This window comes from Arabidopsis lyrata (assembly GCF_000004255.2).
Source record: "Arabidopsis lyrata subsp. lyrata unplaced genomic scaffold ARALYscaffold_3, whole genome shotgun sequence".
Lineage (NCBI taxonomy): Eukaryota > Viridiplantae > Streptophyta > Magnoliopsida > Brassicales > Brassicaceae > Arabidopsis > Arabidopsis lyrata.
In genome coordinates this window covers 548260-564915 of record NW_003302553.1, presented here as the reverse complement: position 1 = coordinate 564915, position 16656 = coordinate 548260, and the positions used below count along the sequence as shown (strand labels likewise).

Below are 16656 nucleotides of genomic sequence, written 5' to 3'. Positions count from 1 at the left end.
AATGATGGTGGTTGCATAAGAAATCTAACAAGAGTGCTCAATTATTTGCTTGAATGGATTTAAACAAAGAATAGATTTTGTTAAGATTAACAAAACATATGTTAGGTAAGGTCAGGTTCTCCATACCAACAAGCCTTCCTATATGTCTATATACAGTGGCAACATGTTTCTTCTACTTTGGAGATTTTTGGGTGAATATCAAACCCATGTGAGCAATGGATACATGTGTTTCTTCTATTGAAATTCGCCCACAATGGTCATTTGCTCTTTGCGCTCATGTTGCGGTTTCCGGTATCAAATCATAGATATAACCTAAATGAGACTAAGCAAAGATTTAAATTTGAATAATTGAAAAAAAGTATAAAGAAGAGAATATTCCACAATTAACAAGTAATACGGTAAAATGCAAAACAAATTAAAAGGGTTAAAAAGAGGGACAAGTCACTGTTAGAAAGGTGACTGACTCCTCCTTTGGGTCAGCCAGCACGCCTGCCACAAAAGTCAAAGCTTACTTACTATTCAATCATATATCGACACGTGTCCTTCGAACCACATCACCCATCTTGTTGCGTAATTCCCAGTTTTCTATCGTCTAGATTTTTTTTTTCTTTTTTTACCTTTTCACGTACGTCTTTTAGCTGTCTGTCTGTTAAAAATACGTACGGACTTCCTACGTCACCTGAGAAGAAAGATCTTTGCTCGTAGATTCTTTGTTCCAAGTGTAAATAATTTGTATTTAGTTTTTTACAATTGCATATAAACATGCTCAATTAATTTTTTTTCTGTCTAAAACATTATGATTGAGAGTATTGTATTTGTACATATACAGTAATTAGTAACTACAAACCTCATTAACAAAACAAATATATATTCTTTTTTTTGGGTCAATAATAATTAGAAATGAGAATAAAGTATTTAACTTAAAAATTGTTGACCCAAAAAACTCATATTTTACCCTTCTTGGCCTCACCTAAAAGTCCCAAAACTCTTGAAAGCAATGGCCAAACATAGAAGATTGGAAAACAAAATTAAATCTACTTTAACTTTTATAAAGAATAATCAACGAACCAAATTAAGTTAAACATATACGTATGTGATGTATTATTCCTCACGTTCTCTTCCATTTAGCCAATAGCCTTAATTACTTCAAGAAAACTTATATCAAACCTAAAACTAGTAAAAGAAATATACATACTGAAAGCGGGCCAAAAATTTACCAATATATTAAAATAACCTACACCATATATAGTCTTAAACAATTAATCACCAGTTTCTGATCAAATTTTGTTTTCATAATTTTTATTTATCCGTCAATCATCACGGATTCATGGAGACTTGGTAAGATATCCCACGTCCAGCTCCAAAGTAACATATACCAAAAAAAAATGGTATTCTCAAACAAAAATTCAATGTTGTCGAATAGATCAGGAAGCAATAGAAAAGCGACACGTACATGTCCATTTTAAGGTAGGAGAGGCTTTTCTGCGGCTTGTGAAGTAGAAGAAGAAAATGATGATAGCTGCTTTCGTTTCATTCATTGCAGAAGAAACCAATGTTTCCCCAATCTCACGCGCCTCCTCCTATCTACCACCACTTGGACATACTTTATACTATATATATATATGATCCCCTTTTAATTATTCGTTTTTTTTTTTTTGGACATTGTACACTGTACATTCAAAGGCATTCAAATTTGCAAACTTATAAACATAACTAACACTCCAACCTGCAAAATCTAGCTATGGTTTTAATTATGGTGGTCTCACATGTTCTTCTATAGAGCTGAATACTAAATTCGCTGCCTTAGTGTGTGGAACTTGAGCTAGTGGTGAGTTTTCTGACTTTTTTAAAAACTGTTAAATTGAGTTTATATATTATTAAACTTATTAATATGGAATCAAACATAATTAAAACTTATGTACTACAAATATTAATTGGGAATTAACTAGGTTTTAAAACGTTGTCATTCTATTTAAATTCGATCACTTTTAGAAAATGGAGATCGATCGATGTTTCAAATTTTCTGTTGAAAAGCAAAGATGTCTCAAATATGAAGTTGGGCAACGTAAGTGTATACCTAAAAGAGTCGAAACATTGGTATCTAGTTATCTATGGACATGAATTATATAACTAGACAACGTTTGTTTCAATAACTTCATTGATTTTTCTTAATTAGTAGAACTACTGATCATGACAAATAATGGCGTCTGCGTGGCACGCACTTGGGAGAGAAAGTGTGAGAATGTTTTTTACTTTTTGTGTAAAAGATGGAGGAGAGAGAAAGAGTAAAGAAGTAGAGAGAGAGAGAGAGAGAGATAGTGTATCACCAAGCCCTAATGATCTCTCACCCTCACAAATTTTCTTATCTTTATAGCTTTTATAGATTCACAAAAACTTTTCTTCAGATTCACAATCTCATCACAACCCTTCAAAAAAAGAAAAGATCTAAAGAATAAACAAGAGCCCTAGTTAATATCAAATCAAAACCAAACCAAACCAGAGAAAGCTAAAGTTCCCTCTTTCATTTTCTCTCTAGCTCTATTCCTCTTCTTTTCTTGTTCTTGAAAACTAGGGTTTACTTCTCCAAAAGATAAGATCTTTCCTCAGAAAAAGCAATACCCAAGTCATGTTTTTGTGTGTCTGTATATAGATAAAACATTACATACCCTAATAAGGTTACACATATAGCTATAAAAAGAGGAAAACAAATTAGGGATTTTTTTGGGGGAAAAAATGGGAAGAGGAAGAGTAGAGCTCAAGAGGATAGAGAACAAAATCAACAGACAAGTGACGTTTGCTAAACGTAGGAATGGTTTGTTGAAAAAAGCTTATGAGCTTTCTGTTCTCTGCGATGCTGAGGTCTCTCTCATCGTCTTCTCCAACCGTGGCAAGCTCTACGAGTTCTGCAGCACCTCCAAGTACTTCTCTTTAGATCTGTGTTTAGATCTTTCATTTTTCTAGTCTTGTGATGATGAGTTTTATCTTTCTTGATTTTGGTTCTTGATTGCTTTTTAACAAAATCTGATCTCTTAGGTTTTGATTATAGAAGGATAATTCAGTACTTTTAAGGGATTGAATTTCGAGATCTGATCTTTTCTCATCATGTCAAATTCTTACGGATTTTTGTAATCTTTATGTAGATTTAAAATTTATAGCTAGGAGCTAGGTAAATGTCATAATGATATACTAATATGTAATATCATTGTCTCTACACAGATATATATGTGATTAGAACTTATTAAAGTAAACTAAAGATTCACAGTCATCAATAAAAATGAAAGATCCAACGTAGAATAATCTGTGGTTCCATGCATTAACCAGTCTCAACCTCATGCAGACATTTAAGCACTTCATGAATTTAATTAATTATATCCCATCTTTCAATTAAGGGATCAGATCCCCCAAGATCTTCTTTTAACAAAGTTTTTTTTATTATATTTGTTAGTTTTTTATTTTTAATTTGGTCACTAAATTTTTAGTTTCATCTTCTCCTAATTTGTGTCTTTGATATTTCAGCATGCTCAAAACACTGGAAAGGTATCAGAAGTGTAGCTATGGCTCCATTGAAGTCAACAACAAACCTGCTAAAGAACTTGAGGTTTAATCTCCACCTCTCTTCGATCTTATATCCTTTTAATTTATCTAAAGAAAATGTTTGATAAATTTTCATAGATTTTGAGACAAATAGTCTAACATTATTGTCTGTTTACTTGGCTTTTTTTCAGAACAGCTACAGAGAGTATTTGAAGCTGAAAGGTAGATATGAAAATCTGCAACGTCAGCAGAGGTACATACATAAATTTTTATGCTCATATTTAAACAGCATATGTATATAAGTTTGGATTGATGTATAAGTGTGTTGCGGCAGAAATCTTCTTGGAGAGGACCTTGGACCTCTGAACTCAAAGGAGCTAGAGCAGCTGGAGCGTCAACTAGACGGCTCTCTGAAGCAAGTTCGCTGCATCAAGGTGATTTACTACTGTACATACACTGAAGATTCAGACAAACATCTCTCTATGTATAGACTGAGACACATGAAATGTTTTTGATGCGTGAGGATATCTGAAAAATGCTTGCTTGTTTTGCAGACACAGTATATGCTTGACCAGCTCTCTGATCTTCAAGGTAAGGAGCATATCTTGCTTGAAGCCAACAGAGCTTTGTCAATGAAGGTATATGATGATGCTTCTCTCTCTCCTCCAGTTTCTATTTAAAGATCGAAACTTTAAATAGTCCCATTGATATATATGAGTCTAAATTTGTTCAACTGCTACATGTTTCTTTTGTATTATATTTATGATATATTCAAGAAAGTTTGAACAATGTTGTGTTTAATTCGTATAGCTGGAAGATATGATCGGCGTGAGACATCACCATATAGGAGGAGCATGGGAAGGTGGTGATCAACATAACGTTGCATATGGACATCCTCAGGCTCATTCTCAGGGACTATACCAATCTCTTGAATGTGATCCCACTTTGCAAATTGGGTAAATCAAATAACTTCTCTTGCCTTAAGACATCAACTTAGGTTATAAACAGTTAGCAGTTTGGTTAAGCACAACATTGTCTTTCTTTCAAAGATATTTGGTTAAAAGTTCAAACTGGTGTTGTTTAGTCTAAGGTTTCAGCACTTTGATGTCTAAAGTAGGGAAATCAAATTTTCAGACTTAAGAAGTGGGTTTCTATTGAAGATTCCTAAACTATGTTGTTGTGGTGTTACAAACAGATATAGCCATCCAGTGTGTTCAGAGCAAATGGCTGTGACGGCGCAAGGTCAGTCCCAACCAGGACACGGCTACATCCCTGGCTGGATGCTGTGAGCGATACTTCTTCCCCCAATAAAGATCTTAAGCAAGTACTGGTGGGGTCTTGGTGGTGTGATCTTAGATCTTATGCATATGAATAATAATTAATTTGCACAAGACTTTTGTTTTGTAGACATAAGTGGCTATAGCTGTTATAGCTTTCAACATCTCTCTTCTGTTTCAGGATTTGTTTGTGCCTATTGTCATTGCTTATATATTAATGGTTTGTAATGTGTGAAATGTTAACATTACCCATGTCTCATCTGGTTAAGTACTTATCCTGTCTTTGTATAACTCAAAAAAAAAACACAGCTTGCGAAGGGGGCATATAAAACTCTCAAGTTAACAGTGAGATTCAACAGTTCACAATGCCACCAAAATCTAGCTTTATTTCCAATTCTAAAGTGTACATAACAGGACGAAAGAAAAGTGTACATAACAGATAATTACAATATCTGGATCTTACAGAGACAGGACAGGAGATGAATTCTGTCTTAAAAAGTACAATAGGTACAAAGAGTTCTTCAATTTCTCAAATACTGTATATAGGATGAAGTGTAATAACTTCCAACAATACTTAATTGTTCAAGAGTTTGGGGATTGTGCTTTTTAATATACTTCTTCCCCATTAGTAAAATCTCCATCAAGTAACTGCTCCCTGAAACACATCAAGTCACATAGTTTAGCTTTACTTGACTTGGATTTTCTCTACGTTTCAAAGTTTAAGAGGTAAGAGAGAAGTTTGTTCAAAAACTTCAACTTTGCTTACCTGAGTCTTTCGCAGAGGCGGGCTAAAGCTTCGGAACCCATTCTGAATGCAACATCTTGAATCTTTGAAGCATTTGAGAGGTTCACACTATCTGCTAATTGAAATTCACACAACTCCTTCAACGAGAATGCATCGGTTAAAACAGCTGAATGACCACCTCCTGCTGCTAGCTTCCTCACTTGTCCTACACACCTGAACGCAACACCAGAGTTCCCGTTAGTCTAACTGAAAATTACCACAATCTCTGCATCACAAACCGTTTTGTTTCAGCAATTGAATAAACAATCCAAATTTGTTTGAGCTATACCAGTCTACAGGCGATGGGTACCAAGCATATGACGATTTCTCATTTGCTGCTTGACCATAGCTATTATAACCCCATCCACAAATCCGTCCCTCTCTCATATAAACGAGAGTGTGAGAATGTCCACAAGCAACAAGCCGGACATCAGTTGGGATGACTAAAACCGGGACATTTCGTAGAAGCATTTCGCTTCCATTAGAGACACTAAACAAGAAACCAGATTGAGGACCAAGTCCTAGCTGTCCTGCTTGGCCACCACCCCAAGCATAAAGTGCTCCTTCCAAAGATAAAGCACAAGTGTGTACACCACCACAAGCAACTTCTTTCATGGACACACCATCGAGACCAACGACTCTCCTTGGTATTAACTCCTTATCCCCGGATTGAAGAGAAACATGCCCAAGTTGACCCATGCTTCCTAATCCCCAAGTGTAACTGCCATGAAAGAGATAAGCAGTGGACATTGAATAAGATAACCGGAAGAATATAAGCAAAAGGGAAGAAGACTTGCAAGTCAGGAATCCATTTGCTTCCTCAAGCATTCCCATCTGCTAGGATGTGATGAGATCAATATCTCCCATCTGAAGGATTTCCTTCCTCGGAACCTTGCACAGAGAATTAGCTACCCATTCCATGTGAATAAACACAAATTTTTCAAGAGAAGGCATTTAGATTACTTACACCTCGCCTGTATCAGATACAGCAGCGGTATGGTACTCCCCACATGAAACTTGCATAATCTTCACAAGCTCGGGTGCTTCATCAAGGAACTTCGCATAAGCAGTTATCACACGAGGTGCTTGTAGTCCTTCACAAGTGACTCCTCTACCAAGTTGACCTTGTTCATTATAGCCTTAAAATTTCCATGAAACACAGAAACTTCAAAATCATATAAAAAATTACCAAACAAACAGATTATAGTGGATAACAAGATCTCAAAGCAGTTTTACCCCAAGCTTGAAGAAGGCCTTCCTCTGATAAGGCCACAACATGAGCTGTCCCACATGATACTTGGCGGATCGCCTATAATATGTGCAAATAACAAATCAATTTCTACACTAGTATGTTTCTATCATGGATAGGATTTGAGTACATACCGTTGTAGCAGGAAATGCCCCCGAAAACAAGCGTGGTAGATTTGATCCCTATCATGAAAAATTTGAGAGAGCATTAGAAATTTAGAAAGACAGATGACGTGACAATTCCAGTCACGATAATGGAACCTGTTATACCTGATTTTGGCCCCAAACCCAGAGTCTACTTTTGGAAAGAGTACCGTCATTTTCACGGGGTTCTGCTATAGCTGCAGTGCAAAAAGCTCCACAAGACACAAATTTCACAAATTCTGATTGCAGCTGCTTCACCTTCTTTGGATGTTTCCTCCCAACCTCGGTTCCATCCCCAAGCTGACCATATTCATTAGCACCTGAAACGAGGACATAAAGAATGTAAGAATCATCCTGACTTCAGGAAGTTACGGATTGCCTAAGATTCAACCACAAGATCCAACTGAACAACTAATTGGTTACTACTTAGATTGCTTTCTATGACATTGATACATAACTAAAGCCATAAAGAAAAGAACTTTATATCACAAGAAGAAAGACAATCTAATAACAACCCAATTGAACAGATTCTAGTTTATGGAAATTGAGAGACTGACCCCACGTAAAGAGAGATCCATCTGATGCAACCGCAGCTGTATGTTCCCGACCACAAGATATATCGAGCCAACGCGAATTCGCACCAGCAGGGCAACCAAAAAGCTCAGGAGGAAGCTGTTTTGGGATACGCAAAAGCTTCTCTTGTCCATTCCTACCAGTTTGTCCGCTTTGATTGTAACCCCAAACGTATATAGCACTCTTCGTTGGGATACTCACAGAAGGAGCTACTTCACCAATGATTTCTCCGATATCCATTTTTAGAAATTCCCTCTTTAAGAAGAATCATGCACAAAATTGTTATACTTCTTAAAGACCCAAACTTTATACACAAAACTCTGATTTTACAGAAATAAACAGAAGCGATCACGAATCAAGCAAGTTTTTCGATACCCATCTTAGAGCTAATCACGAATTCAAGGGAAAAAGAAATAAAATTCCATAACTAAGATGACACCACACGCAAATGCACGAGAATCACAATTAACAACAAAAGAGAAAGAATCTGAAACCGTACCTCAAAAATCAATGTTAAAATTTGGATGAATCGAAAATTCTGAAGCTTTTTGTTCGGTTTTTGGTGGAGTTAATGTGTAAGAAACGGAGGGAAAGAGAGAAGCAATGTGTCCCGTTCGTTCATTTGCTCCGAGAGCTCGGGGACCACTCCGGAGAGACATTTCTGATATTAATACCGGAAGACCTTAACTTTATGAAATATTACAAAACAAGTCCCTACGTTATTCTTTATTTATCTTTTTCCCCACTTCATAAGACTTTGTCGCTGTTCCTTATATTGAACACATAAAAAGGGAATTTATATAACGACAATGATGTAAGAGTTTCGATGATTAGAGGATACACCAGAGGCATTCATGGGAAAATAATCACTTAAAGAAGAAACATTGCTTCTTGTTTCATGGAGTTAAATTTTCTCAGAAACTTTAACTGTTGCAGAGTAACATTTTCTCCCTTTCTGCTTCATATATTTACCATTGTAAATGAAAATATTCACAAACCAACAAAGCCAAATTTACAAATTATTTCGTGCATTGCCTTGTCATCTTCCCCGGTTTCAGTTCAGATACAGGACACAGATCAATGGTCGATGATCACGGTGTTTCGTTGAATTCCATCACCTACATACATGAACAATGGATCAAAAATGGGAGCTTTTTAAAAATCCGGATGAATCAGAACAACACAACTGTTATGGATTCCAAGAAAAGATTTTTAACTCTTTATCGGGACACTTCTACGCACATATGCTTCACTAGTTCTACCTATAAAACATCTTTTTCAGGAAGATACAACCAGAAGAAGCCATGGAAAGCACATGATGAAATTTTGAATATGGAGCTTTTTTAATCAGAATGAATCAGAAAAGAACAACAAAATTGTTATGAATTCCAGGAAAAAGAGTAGCTTTAAAATCCTCTAGACCGAGCAATTTCGAAAAGCATATGGCCTTTTGCTTTGGCGGGAGTTTTCTACGCACTTCGTTCTAAGAATGCAGAAAAAAAAGTGGTTACCTTTCCGCAGACAGGACAGTTTTCACTTCTCTCCATCCACTCATAAATGCAACTAAGGTGGAAATGGTGAGAACATTTTGTCACAATCTTTGGGTTCTCTGATGTATATTCTGCAAAAAAACAACAAGATAATGAATACTGAAGGAACCAAAAGGAATCTGTCTGTTAAAGAAAATTAGGAGTGGGATTATTTACCTTCAAGACAAGTTGGACAGACATCTTCATCTTCAGACAATATATACATGTTTTCAGAGTCGGCCATTATTGACTTGGACTTTGATCTCAAAATCCTGAGACTGGATTTACTAGAGTACTCTTCTTTGGAATCTTTATCAGAGATGGTGGATTTATTATTAGCCCATTTGCACCCTCCTACGCCGAAAGATTCAGAATCTGCATCGCTATCGCTTCTTAAAGGTTCAACTTCCTCATGGGAATGACTTGATCCCTTCTCCCGTCTTGAGACGAGTGAGCGGAAGTATCTAGGATCAGCATCATAAGGCAGAGGTCTTGGTGTAGAACGGAATGCTTCAGACAGAAAGTTATCGTGTGAAGAAGAGGAAGTTATCGATGCAGTAGCTTGAACCGAAGATGGGAGAGAGCGGGTTTCCCCTCTTCTGAAGACCGAGATATACTGCCACAATTAATATGGGCTAAAAAAAATTAGATTAAAAAGATCAAAGTAAATAATTGTGACAAGAACTCGAAATTGTAAGCATGGAAACATGAAAAATTTTGAGATGTCTAACCATAAGAAAGCATCAATTGAAATAAGCAATGTGAAGAACGTACCAGGTTAAGGAAATTATGAGCAAGGCATCTTATGCAGGGACAGTTCCTATAGACAGAGCTATTAGGATTCATGTAGTCATCAATGTCTTCGACCCGGAAGCAAGAAGAAACACATCCCATCTTCTCCTCCTCTATTCGTCTCCCTTTCAATGTTAAAAATTTGAATAGATTGTTTTACCTCACAGTTAAACTGATCAACTGGTTTAAAATCATCCACAACACTGAGATTCAACGAGTGCTATATCTAAATCCGAGAATAAGACTCTCAAAAAGCTTTTAACGTTCTTGAAGGTTTCTATTTACAGAACTCTGGTTCCCCAAAACATCTGCTTCATATATCCACCTTACCTGCAATGATAAAATGGGTTTGATTCCTTGATAAGTCCAAAGATGCAGAGAAGAGAATGATGTGATACACTATTGAGATAAAGCAAGTTCAAACAATACATCCAAATTCATCTCAACAAACCAAAAGTCCAATTTGTGTTTAGTAGCAACTAAAAGTTTCGATCGATCTGAACTCTGAACACTCACAACACTAACTTGACGCTTCAGTAAAGTGGAATGCAAGCACATAAACTCATAAAAACCCTAAATTAGGTAAATTTCCGACAACCACAACAATTTCACAAAAGAAGAAAAAGATATAACTTTGCTCGAATAGAGAAACAGACAAACCCAATTGAGATAAGAGACACCGAAAGGTGAAAAACCCATTTCGATTAATCCAAAGAAGTGAGAAAACAGAGTGTATCAACGACGAAACTAGTAAAATTTGATCAGTAAACAAACAGGTGAGATCAATAACGATCAGGATCGAATGATCACAGCCCATTTCTAGTAATTTTTCAAACAATCGCAAAATTAAAAAGAAAGAGTAAACCTTTGATCGAGAATTGAGCTGGCCGGAGAGAGGAGGCAAAGACGACCTAAACTGATTTCTTTTCGATCGGAGAGAGAGATAACCGACGAAAGAGAGTCCCGAGAGAAGAAGGCTTTAAAATTTTCAATTTTTAATTAAATACAGAAACTCATTAATTGTGCAATTTCCCCAGGAATTTCAAAAGTTAAAAAGGAATTTGTTTTCTCGTCGGTGATAAAAAGAAAGGTTGCGGAAAAAGTGAGGAACACTGAAAAAGAAGATGAATGATGATGATTGTGTTGTTATGAAAGTGGGTGAGAGACAGAGAGCTTTGTTGTGGATGCCAATGGAGCTTCAAACATAAAAAAATAGTTGACCTTTAAAAAAAAAAACAAAATTCCAATAATTTAATAACTTTGTTTAAAACATAATCTATATAATAATGATAATCAAAGGACACTATAAATTATGTTTAGATTTATGAGTACTTTGAAGTGTGAAGATCGATGACCTTGGACTTGAGCTTCTTGGATTTTTAGACGTATAAGAAATGTTTTTCTGTAAATTTGAAAACTCCTTTTCCTTTTTCCAAATCTTTTTTTTTTAATTATAGTTTCGTCGAATTGTAAATCGCTTTTAATCGAAAGCGAATAATTATTTTGTTACTCACGCAGTCACGCGTCCTCCATTGCTCACTTTTTTTCCTGCAATTCTTTCTTCGTTCAATACTTTTAAAATTACTATTTTTCGTATAAACAAATGGGTCAATATCATGTACTTTCCATAGCAACTAAACAACTTTAACATAAGAAATTTAGGGTAATTGAGTTTTTGCACTGATTATAAAATCTAATAAAATACTAAAATAACAGTTTTACTATTTATGTAGAATCACATGTTATTTATTGATGATATTTCAAATCTAAACAACAACCCAACAAAAAATATGTACAGTATTTCAGAGCTAAAAATCTTGATTAACCTAACATTCCACATATCATTTCCAGTTTTAGTTAATTTGTTATTTTATGAATTATCAAAATAAAATAAAAATTAGTGTGACAACAATAACCAAAGCTTTTTAGCTTCATATATGGATTATAGATTACATATGAAGGAAGTTAAGAGAGTTAAGACCAAGCTTCAACATTGTACCTCGTACCTCCCTGCCTTCTCCAAAGCCTTGAGCCACCGTGAAGCTACCTCCTTTGATCCTCCTGTCTCCTCCGAAGCCGACATCACATCACAAGGCATTTTCGTCGATGAGCCCGCCACGTAAACAGCAGCTCCATCACAGAGTAAATCCCAAACTTTCTTGCTCATTTCGCGGATCTTATGTTGCACGTAAACCTTCATCGGTTGGTCTCTAGAGAACGCTGTGTAAAAGCCACCACCTTTTCCTTCAGAGAGCATGCCTCCTTCTCTTGCGTGAGACTCCCAGAAGTCGCGGTATAGAAAGTCTGTGTCTTTGTTTCTGCAACCGAAGAAGAACATGACGGGCGCAATCAGGCTAGACTGAGCTTGTACGGCTCTCTCAGCTATGAACCCACGGAAAGGCGCACATCCGGTTCCGGGTCCCACTAAGATGAGCGGAAGCGACTGTGATGGAGCAGGAAGGGAGCCTTTGTGAAACCAAACCGGTATGTTTACCTCTAACCACAACCGAAAACAAAAAAACACATCAGAAACAAAGAACTGAGCCAGTCACAGTTATGGTAAAGAAGAAACAAACTTCTAACCTTGTTCAGGTGTGAGGCTTGCAAGCCAAGTGGAGCACAGACCTTTTCGAGTTCTCTTATAAGGCGTGATCCATGATACTATGCTTACGGTCAAATGTACTTGAGCAGGGTGGGCCAAAGGAGACGATGATATCGAAAAAGCTCTTGGTTTTAGCGGTGGGACTAACTGTACTAGCCACTCAAATGGGATTTGTACGGAAGGAAAATCCTCTAGCACCTACATAGGCATTAGAAATACAATCCATTTTCAATGAGTGTTCAAGACGAATCATGGACCTGTGAGATCTGGTGCTATTTTACCTCAAGAATGCTCCTTCTTTCCTTCTGATTGTAATTGTAGAGATCATCCCGCCCCTCGGGTGAGACAAAGTATTGAAGTCTTTCCTTCTCATGTTCAGCTGTTGCATAGAAGCTCATAACCTGAACAGAGATGATACATTACAAGGGTTTCCATCAAATACTTGTTTCATAAATAAACTCAAAACCATATCTACGTGAGATGAAAAGGACTTTCATAAATTTGAATCAAACGCATTAGGATTAAAGGGTTCTTACCTCAAAGAAGTATCGTCGAGGTGAAGCGGATGTAACATCCATTGTTAATTCAACAAAAGTCTTAAGCTTGATAGGGAGCTGTGTAATCATTTCTTCATTGAAACTACTATTCTCTGTCTCTCTCGGACCAATCTGAAAACAAATTAACTCTCGGGATTTATTTTGGATCCCAAATTAGAATATCTAAGATCATTTTATATCAACTGAGTGGAGCTACTTACTGTTATGAATGATTCTGGGTCTAAATCGCAGCGTTCTATAAACGCATCTATTGCTGAAGGATTTTGGCTAGGAAGAAGCTCAACAACATCACCGACTTCATATTCAATATTCTTAAAAGAGGAGAAATCAAAGAGGATAATAAAACATCACCCTCAAAATTGACTGAACGTTGACCTTAAAAGTAAGTGACAGCAAAGTACTTACAGAAGAAACAAATTGGAACTCAAAGTGGCGGACATCCTTTGTGCTTCCAGCTTTAGTCAAGACTTCATTTCTGGTCTACATGATTGAAATGTTAAGGCATGCTAAGAGAATGAAACTCATATCATCTAAGACTTAGGATAATAATGCATACCAAAATAGATATTCTAAGAAAACATGTTAATCATCAAGCAACACACCAGATTCAAGGTAACAGAGCATTGGAATAGCATAACCAGTGAGTTTGACTAGCATATCAGAAAGAAAGAAAAAAAGGAAATTTTTTGTTGGGCAACAGGATGGGCATACCATCTTGAGAAAGCAGTCTGGTTTACTTTTGTCCTTGAATAATTTTCCCGGGGACATTCCACGGGCTCTTTGTATGATATCTGTCAAAATATAAGAGGCATATTATGCAAGATAAATTCCCAAAAACAGGTAATATGCTACCTAACTTTTTTCATGATGCAAGAGAAACTAGTTCACAAGCCAATTGAAACAGAACATTTGTGAGACTATTTCCAGCAGATTCATTCAAAGTGATTGGCATTTCTAGCAATTACCGTTAGCAAGTAGACAGTTCACTGTTAAGTGGCATAACATAGTCATAAATTAACATAAATGAAGCAAAGTACCACTCAATAATTTTGGCCTACCTGACTCTGTCAATAATTTAGGCTCCAATTTCTCCCGCTTATGATATAAAATCCTATATTTAGGCTGATCAATTAGTTCATCTTGAGGAATCTTCACATCTGGACCTCTAGGAAAGTATTTTGGATTGATCTGGTATAATGTACTCCACAAAGACAGCATCCACGGATCAAGAGTTCCTTCATACCTGAAAATACAGATAACACCAAAACTGAAAACTTAGTATTCTAACTTGGACTTTATAGTACTATACCAGAAACAGTAAGAATGTGGATACAATATCTTCAACTGATCAAATGATTCGTCCGAATTCAAAGAATATTATGTAAAAGCAGGATTCTCTATATTTCTTAATACACCGTATCATACCCTGATGGGTGTTGATCATCTCCTAGACCTTTTTCAATGATGGTTGTGGCCCCCAGATCTGATAATCTTTTGTCTAGCTTCTTTGCTACAAACTAAAGCCATGAGAAAGAAAATCATGTCATGAATTTGTGCCACAGAAGAATAAATCAGACAGATGAACTTACATTGTACTTCTGGTAACCAGAATCACCTAATCCAAACACCGCATAGCGAACTTGTTGCAACCAATAGTTTCCCAGATTTCTTTGAAGAAGAAACCTCCAAAATGCCTTGAATGATTGAAAAAGAAAATGAACAATATAAGCTACAAATAATTAGAAGTGGTTTGCAAGGAATAACCAAATACATGTTGGTAAAATTTCTCAAGAATTTAAACGAACCTTAAAGGAATCAGGAGAGTCTCCTTGCCCTGTAGTGGAGACAACAAAAACAACAGCCTCCTCATGAGGTAAGGAACTCTGCAGAAACACACATGATAACTTGATGAAAGGAAAACACTTTTATGTCACACTATTAAAGAGTTTGTGAAATCTCAATTTTAAGTCAAAATTCAATCAATATAAATCCAATAGCTTACTATTGGTATGGAAACAAACATATTAGCAATCATCGGTTTTTGTCTTCCACAAATTTCAAGGTGAGCAATTGAAAGGTGTCCTTCACATATCAAGCATCATATAAACAAAGCAAACAATCTTTGAAACAAAATTTTATTTTACTACACACATACCGCGTCGAATTCGTCGGTGGAGACGATAGATGCTGGAAATCCACGGCGTTCTGCTTCGCGGCCAATACGCTCCGCCGCATCAAGAGCGTTCCCGGTCTGAGAAGCATACATCACAAGCAGCTTCCTCGGCTTTTCTCCCATCGCCGCCACTTCACCACCCGTCGATTGAGAATTAACTGCAAAACCGGATCCCGGTCTGATGATTTAAATAAGAAAAGTCGAACCGAATGAAATAATTAAAAAAAAAAAAAAAACTGAAATTTTTTAAGAACATAACGAAAAAATACATCTCCCCAAAAAAAGAAAGAAAAGAAAAGTAGAATCAATTTTACCGGCGTTTTGGAATGTCTGATGCACCACTACCGTTCGATTCAAACCCCTAAGGTACTTACAAAAAGGAGATCTAATCAGAAATTCTACTACTTCAAATGTTTGTCTTCTTTTTTGTGAAGAAACAATTCATAGAGTTTAAAAAGTGCGTAATAAGAAATCCATAAAGAGAAGAAGATTACTTTGATGATGGTGGATTCGCCCATACTTAAGTTGAGAAAAGCAGACTGCTAGGGTTTTTTTTTTGTCAAAGGACGAAGAAGGTACAGTATCTATAATTTTCGTTTGGGACATTTCTTGTCTATAATTAAAAACAAACGATTGGGCCTTAAATTTAAGTCAGGCCTGGAATAAGTCCTCGGTTTTTTGTCACTATCAAATCTCAAAGTCTCAAACCTCGAAACTGGTTTCTGTCACTTGGGCTTTTATTGATCCAAATCTCAAATTGAACCGACAAAAACGAGAAGAAGAAGAACAAGTGCATATTGGTTTGGAAGGAAACATAAACGAGAAGGATAAAGTAATAGCCATCGTAAAAGATGAAGCCATAGTGGGCGATGACGATGATACTGAGTGTGATCAAGACACAAACGGGGAACCCACTAACAACGGTAATCTGCTCTAGAATATCTCCGGATGATGCACGTGTAAAATGTACAAAAGATGGAACCAGGCTAATCAGTGGGAGCGATGAATAGTCCGATATGGTTATTCCAGCCTCGGAGATCAAGAAAATTCCAAACACTTACACAAACCTTCTTCCCTTGAGTTCACAAACCAGACCTGAGAATGTATGCCTGGACATGTGAGAAAGGAACGTTAATTGATATGTGGCAAATTTGATGAAGACGGGAAACTTTCTTTGCTGGTATGACCGAGTCGGAGTCACCATGGCATGGAATACCATGGATCTCAGAAGTTGATAATTAGCTGTGCCAAGAGAAGATTGGTGAAGTATACTCAAAGAGGCTCAAGTGATGAAATTCCCCCTGCTTGTAAATTAATTTGTCTTCTTGACTTTTTTTTTTTTCTTTGGCAACTAGATACGAAGCATACAAGAAGATATGAACTTAATGAAAATGCTACCTAATCGATGGATACGTATACGGCTATCAGAACTAAGGCAGATAA

At 36.5% G+C, this 16656-nt stretch overlaps 4 protein-coding genes across 6 annotated transcripts; 1 reads left to right on the top strand and 3 right to left on the bottom strand.

Moving 5' to 3' along the window:
- Positions 1–2251: 2251 nt before the first annotated feature.
- Positions 2252–5086, top strand: LOC9318288 (developmental protein SEPALLATA 2). The gene is made up of 7 exons (XM_002884268.2): positions 2252–2918; positions 3517–3598; positions 3726–3787; positions 3869–3968; positions 4089–4172; positions 4345–4490; positions 4730–5086. Exons 1-7 carry the CDS (start codon positions 2734–2736, stop codon positions 4821–4823), a joined length of 753 nt encoding a protein of 250 aa, XP_002884314.1. The 5' UTR covers positions 2252–2733; the 3' UTR covers positions 4824–5086.
- A 137-nt stretch (positions 5087–5223) lies between these two features.
- On the bottom strand, positions 5224–8207 carry LOC9318287 (ultraviolet-B receptor UVR8). Its single transcript, XM_021031241.1, has 9 exons — positions 8060–8207; positions 7545–7813; positions 7114–7307; positions 6979–7026; positions 6832–6904; positions 6563–6734; positions 5885–6316; positions 5578–5769; positions 5224–5466 (listed from the first exon to the last, which is right to left on the bottom strand). Exons 2-9 carry the CDS (start codon positions 7798–7800, stop codon positions 5418–5420), a joined length of 1416 nt encoding a protein of 471 aa, XP_020886900.1. The 5' UTR covers positions 7801–7813; positions 8060–8207; the 3' UTR covers positions 5224–5417.
- A 128-nt stretch (positions 8208–8335) lies between these two features.
- Positions 8336–11083, bottom strand: LOC9318286 (E3 ubiquitin-protein ligase At3g02290). Its single transcript, XM_002882173.2, has 5 exons — positions 10747–11083; positions 9864–10211; positions 9267–9705; positions 9072–9181; positions 8336–8678 (listed from the first exon to the last, which is right to left on the bottom strand). Exons 2-5 carry the CDS (start codon positions 9981–9983, stop codon positions 8652–8654), a joined length of 696 nt encoding a protein of 231 aa, XP_002882219.1. The 5' UTR covers positions 9984–10211; positions 10747–11083; the 3' UTR covers positions 8336–8651.
- A 598-nt stretch (positions 11084–11681) lies between these two features.
- Positions 11682–15877, bottom strand: LOC9318285 (NADPH-dependent diflavin oxidoreductase 1). Of its 3 annotated transcripts, none has more exons than XM_021031234.1 (14): positions 15708–15877; positions 15528–15574; positions 15196–15391; positions 14846–14923; positions 14630–14734; positions 14466–14557; positions 14099–14283; positions 13752–13831; positions 13446–13520; positions 13241–13351; positions 13020–13151; positions 12765–12884; positions 12465–12681; positions 11682–12377 (listed from the first exon to the last, which is right to left on the bottom strand). In XM_021031234.1, the coding sequence occupies exons 1-14, from the start codon at positions 15729–15731 to the stop codon at positions 11869–11871; spliced, it is 1971 nt and encodes a 656-aa protein (XP_020886893.1). In that variant the 5' UTR covers positions 15732–15877; the 3' UTR covers positions 11682–11868. The 3 variants fall into 3 exon arrangements, with proteins under 3 accessions (XP_020886893.1, XP_020886894.1, XP_002882218.1); XM_021031235.1 differs by having other exon boundaries at positions 15196–15371; positions 15708–15753; XM_002882172.2 differs by lacking the exon at positions 15708–15877 and having other exon boundaries at positions 15196–15371; positions 15528–15582.
- Between the last annotated feature and the right edge of the window lie 779 nt (positions 15878–16656).

Coding starts and splice junctions, on each gene's coding strand:
- LOC9318288 (XM_002884268.2), top strand. CDS start 2,734: ATGGGAAGAGGAAGAGTAGAGCTCAAGAGGATAGAGAACAAAATCAAC. Junction 2,919..3,516: donor GAGTTCTGCAGCACCTCCAA/GTACTTCTCTTT, acceptor TTGATATTTCAG/CATGCTCAAAACACTGGAAA. Junction 3,969..4,088: donor AGCAAGTTCGCTGCATCAAG/GTGATTTACTAC, acceptor CTTGTTTTGCAG/ACACAGTATATGCTTGACCA.
- LOC9318287 (XM_021031241.1), bottom strand. CDS start 7,800: ATGGATATCGGAGAAATCATTGGTGAAGTAGCTCCTTCTGTGAGTATC. Junction 6,735..6,831: donor AGGCCTTCTTCAAGCTTGGG/GTAAAACTGCTT, acceptor GGAAATTTTAAG/GCTATAATGAACAAGGTCAA. Junction 5,467..5,577: donor CGCCTCTGCGAAAGACTCAG/GTAAGCAAAGTT, acceptor GATGTGTTTCAG/GGAGCAGTTACTTGATGGAG.
- LOC9318286 (XM_002882173.2), bottom strand. CDS start 9,983: ATGGGATGTGTTTCTTCTTGCTTCCGGGTCGAAGACATTGATGACTAC. Junction 9,706..9,863: donor CTCATAATTTCCTTAACCTG/GTACGTTCTTCA, acceptor TAATTGTGGCAG/TATATCTCGGTCTTCAGAAG. Junction 8,679..9,071: donor ACTGTCCTGTCTGCGGAAAG/GTAACCACTTTT, acceptor TCATGTATGTAG/GTGATGGAATTCAACGAAAC.
- LOC9318285 (XM_021031234.1), bottom strand. CDS start 15,731: ATGGGCGAATCCACCATCATCAAA. Junction 13,521..13,751: donor CAGACTGCTTTCTCAAGATG/GTATGCCCATCC, acceptor TCAATCATGTAG/ACCAGAAATGAAGTCTTGAC. Junction 12,378..12,464: donor AAGCCTCACACCTGAACAAG/GTTAGAAGTTTG, acceptor GGTTGTGGTTAG/AGGTAAACATACCGGTTTGG.